This window comes from Gallinula chloropus (genome assembly GCF_964237585.1).
Source record: "Gallinula chloropus genome assembly, chromosome: 12".
In the NCBI taxonomy this organism is placed as follows: Eukaryota; Metazoa; Chordata; class Aves; order Gruiformes; family Rallidae; genus Gallinula; species Gallinula chloropus.
The window spans coordinates 12,474,639-12,479,759 of NC_140097.1; the positions used below are offsets into that span (position 1 = coordinate 12,474,639).

The following is a 5,121-nucleotide window of genomic DNA, read 5'->3' on the forward strand; positions in this document are numbered from 1 at the left end:
CTGTATCAGCAAAGTTCAGCTCCTCAGGCTGGTCTGTGTCGAGTTCATGGGGCACCCCTGTGGTACACACATACACAGATATCCAGAAAAGCACATAGAAAAGAGGCTGAAGTTGTCAATGACCATCATTCTGGGCATTTATTTCGGTACCAACATGAGAGCTAAGCTCTTCTTGAAGTGTCAGGTTTGGCTATATCTTCAGAAGAGATTATGACAGCCATCTAATTATGATTTTAGGAAAAGGGACATTCTGGGTGTAAAAATGGCCATGTGAGGATGTTCCAATGATTCATTACCTTCCTAATGAAGGACATGAAACATATTTTGAGTTTAAATTTGGCTAAAACTACCTTCCAACTGCTTTGCCCAGAAGCCTGAAGATCCCTGTGCCACTGAATTTGATCCTATGCAAGCTCTTACAGACCATGACAAAGCTGGCATTGAACTTCCTCTTAATACCAAGACACTTTCCCTGAGTATCTCACTTCAACGCATATTTTCCAAACCCTTAATTCCATTTTTTAGCTTTACCCTGAGCCTGCTCCAATTTATCAACACTTTTCCAAAACTGTGGGTAGCCTAATTGCAATCAGCTTTCCTATAGCTGCTGCTCCAGGGTTAATATGACCTCATCACACCACACTGCCCTGGATTGCACACGAAACCACACTAGGTACCTGAGAATCCCACTTTTCAGCAGGTACAGGAACAAAATAATCTGACAAATCATATATCACAGTTGTGATGTCACAGCTACACTGGGTAACTATGGTACCACATGTATGGTCTACGTTTAAAACCATAACAACAGAGACAACCAACTCCAGCCTAGAGTGAAGTCAGGTCAACTGAGCAGTGATTGGCTGAGCACCCTCTGTGGTCACAATCTCATGGTTTGTTGACACCAGGCTTACAAAGAAGGGGTGACACCAGCAGCACTGTGTGGTGTGACGCAGAAGGACAGAGCAGACCAAGGGAAGAACTGAGCTTCCACCCACCCCTGAGGAGCACAGCAACATCAGGTGTCCAGGAGTCTGTCCTACTGGTTATCCCTGGGCTTCACGTGCTCAGTGGGAGAGACACACCAGGCTTCTTCCAAACAGCCCCACCTTTCCTTTGAGATGGTGGATTATTACAAAGTCCTTGGACTGCAAAGAAATGCCTCTCAGGATGATGTTAAGAAATCCTACCGTAAACTGGCACTAAAGTGGCATCCTGATAAGAATCCTGGCAACAAGGAGGAAGCTGAAAAGAAATTCAAAGCAGTCGCTGAGGCATATGAGGTTTTGTCTGACCCTCAGAAACGATCACTCTACGACAAGTCCATTAAGAGGAGCAGATCCCACAGAGGACGAAGTGCCAGGAGGACTCAGAATGGCTTCTTTGATTCCTCTTACCTATTCCATGACTTTGAGGAGTTATTTAGGGAAGTCTATGGAGGGGTGGATCCCTTCACACATGCTTTCTGGGACCCCTTTGACAACAGAGGCAATGGTGAAAACTGGAACAGGACAAATGGAAGAAGAATGCCATGGAATTTCTTTGGCCCCGGTTTTCTGCCCACCTTCTCCTTTGTTGAGGACACAGCTGTGCCACAGCGTGTCAGATCAGTGTTTACCACTACTGAGGTGATCAATGGCAAGAAGATTATCACCCGGAAAATCATTGAGAATGGGCAGGAGAGAATAGAAGTGGAAGAAGATGGCCAGCTGAAGTCTGTGACAATAAATGGGAGAGACCACCTGAAAAAGTAATATCCTCCAGCACAAGTATTACCTACAAGCTGAGAGATGTGCTCTCATTGCTCAGTGGATGGGATCTACCACAAGCAGTATTAATAAATGCTGAGTTCGTAACACAACCAATGCAGACCTCTCAATGGCTGGGAACAAATACGTCACAGGTAAAGATGCGGAGTGATGCTAAACTAAGGAGTGGGACTCTACTAACCCTGTGTAGGGTGATAAGTGATGCTTGTTCAGTAAATAGGTGGCCTGCTGGTTTGCCAAAGGGACCAAACTGATTAATATAGCAAGAGGAGACAGGCTGGTTGATGGACAGGTAAGAGAGCTCTGTGACAAGCTACAGGTCCTTTTCCAGCTCCTTGACATGCCAATCTTGATGTCTGCTAGCTGGAAGAATAAAGGCTTGTGTGACCCTCATATGCAACCCTGAGGCCGAGTGAAGACTGTCTTACCTTTGCTGTATGAGAAGATGTATATTAACTGGGAAAAGTTTCTGTATACAGGCAGGAAGGTGGGGGAGGGTCAGTGGGTAGCACAGAGCCTAAAGGAGAGGGACTGGCACATTAAAGAACAAAGGAGGAAAGAAAGTATCATTTACCAGACTGTAGAAGAAAATGCAGGCTTTCTTGAGAGTGCCCTTCAAATTATGACCAGAAGCCCTGATGGAAGCACTGTGTAGCTCAGGGGCTAAAAGTGAGGAGGGAGAAGGTGAATTTGGCTCTTGCAGTGGGACAGCCTATGGTCCATTTCTGCCTGGAGTCGTTCAAACAAAAAAAAAAAGAGCTAAATTCAAACCATGAGCAAACAGATTCCAGGGGGCTGAGTTTAGCTCCCTCTTTGTGCAAAGCTGGATGCGGGGACTTAGATGGTGCTTTACCATCCTTATTGTCTTGCTCACAGCTGCAAGAGCCAGTTCACAATGCATTTCTTGCACAGCCTGCCAGCATGCTGCTTTCGTCCTCCACTGAGCTAAGGAACGCGGTCCCCATGTTTCCGCCCTCCCCTGTGCTGACATGAACTGCTGAGCCTTGTTTCTTGCTTGGCCAGATCACCTTAGGCGTTTAAAATATTACACGCCTCTTATTTTCGGTCCCACGCTACATCCCCTTGAGTTTCCCAGCTTGCCCTGCCCACTGATGTCTCCCTGGAGACTGGAACTAGCTTTCAGGGACATTTTCACTCTAATCCAGATTGCAATTGCTGCCTGTGTTTGGGCAGGTCTTTGCATCTGTTTCCTCTGCTGTAAAATGGGAATAACAGACTCCCATGCTTTGAAGGAGCCTGTGAAGTAGCGATACTCATAAAGGACTTTGAATATTCAGCACTAAGTTAAATTAGCCACCCCTTAATCAAAACCTTTTACTTTAGAAAAGAAAAATGCAGCTTATATCACCTTCCTTAGCAACTGGTGCTGTGCCCAGCTTGGAAAAACAGACCAAAACTGTATTTGTTATGGTAAGGGCTGTTAAGTCCTTGTGAGTTCCTCTCCCATTAAGAAAAAGACAGTGCTGGGAGACAGGTAGAAGTCTGAGTGCCTGCTGGGTTCACAGAGAAAGGCCAGTGGTGATGGGAACAGGGACAACCTCAGTGTGGGGACAAACTGTAGCTGCTGCTCCTCTATGGTTTGGGAGCCATAAGCCCTCCTGCAGGCATCTGGAGTCCAGGGATTGTGAAGATTTAGGCAGTGTGGTACAGAAAGATGATTATTTTGGTCACAGCAAACACAAGTAGGTATTTCTACTGATACTCCCTCCATGCACACCACGTTCGTGTGAGATGGCCTCTTGAATTTACCTTATGCTACTTCAGAGGAAGTCCAAGGTAGAAAAAACACAAACAAGCATCAAAACAAACAAAAAACCCATAAAACACCAACTGCACATTTTGTGTTGGAAACTGAAATGGTCTTTGAGCAAAATAACATGTTTTGAAATCTGGACCAGAGTTGAATTCCCAGGTTCTCAACCATTTCACAGCTTACTAGGGCTAAAACTGTTACAATCTCATCTCTAATGGGATATTTTTATGTATGGCCATCAATATTTCTTCATCTGAGATCAAGATACACAGATCTACTCACAGTTTAGACCTCTCCTGCCTTGGGTCAGCAATTCCCTCTCTTGTATCCGTATCTGAGGCAACATCTAAGAGTGGGAGCTTCCTTTTCCCACCCCTTGGTCAGAGCATTTACCATTGCTGCTTGCAGCAGCAGAGAGCTCCTGGGGCAGCTCTGGCAGCTGGACACATCAAAACTTGCTGTTATGAATATGAGAGCAAGGGTTGGGAAGGAACCCAGCTTACCCAGTACATGTCAAATCCAGGAGGACCGGGCAGCTCCTCTTCCACACCTCCCCATGCACTTTAAGCCACAAAACACCTTGCAGCAATTCCTGCAAGAAAAGATCTGAGATTAAAAATAAATACAAACAACAACAACAACAAAAAACCCCAGTCCAGCTGTAAAGGTGGTACAGGAGCAGGTCAGACTGCATTAGCAAAGCCTTGCATTCCTGCAATAGCAAGAAATCTGCCAGGTGTGCCCAAACTCCTCATGGAAGCAGGTTGTGTCAGTGCTGTAGGGAAAAAGAAATGAACCCCAGCAAGCCTTGCCAACATGGCCTTGGAAGAACACCCTTGCCTATCCCAGGACATGGGATCAGACTAATGCTAACACCTTCAAGGAGGTTTTTTTAAAGCCTTTTGTCATGACATCCAGCAGCTGCAGCACTGCAGGAGGCAGCATCGGTTGTTCAGATACAGCACACCCTGGGACAGCCTTTGCCTAGTCCAGTTCCAGTGCTCTGTTACTCTTCTAGAAACACGTTTTCCCCCTACGAAGCCACAGTTTGGGACCATGCCTGGTCAGTGGCATGTCTTTTAGTTGTGTTCATGACTGAAGGCACTTGTGTGTACTTGCACGGGCAGGTGGTGATCCCCCTCGGAGGACCACAGGTACCGCCGACCAGCGCCTGTTGCTCAGCTGCTGGTGGAAATCAGCCCTTTGTCCTTCCAGTCATGGCTGGACACGCGGACTGATTTCCCACACCAGCTCTGCTTGAACACATCAGACTGTTCCAAGCCTCCCCTTAGACTGCAGCACCAACCCTGAGCACACGGCTCCGGCTGGCCGCGGCACCGGGAAGAGCAGGGGGAGCGAAGGCAGCTCAAGCGCCGCCGCTGAGCCGGGCCGGCAGCCTGCACGGAGAGGCTGAGTCATTATTTTATTAGCAGGCCCCACAACTACTTTAATGTGGGCTTAAGGCTGCAAAAACAAAAACATACATAAAAGCATTTGGAATTACTTCATAAAATACTAAATCACAATATTAACCGACTGACCTTTGCTCTACGCAGACCTGCTAATTTTAGCAATTAC

The 5,121-nt window shown here is 46.7% G+C and overlaps 1 protein-coding gene across 1 annotated transcript; it reads left to right on the forward strand.

Annotated features, from left to right (window-relative positions):
• Positions 1–1,121: 1,121 nt before the first annotated feature.
• On the forward strand, positions 1,122–1,754 carry DNAJB8 (DnaJ heat shock protein family (Hsp40) member B8; the record flags this gene model as incomplete). The annotated part of the gene is made up of 1 exon (XM_084269556.1): positions 1,122–1,754. One exon carries the CDS (start codon positions 1,122–1,124, stop codon positions 1,752–1,754), a length of 633 nt encoding a protein of 210 aa, XP_084125682.1.
• Positions 1,755–5,121: the final 3,367 nt, after the last annotated feature.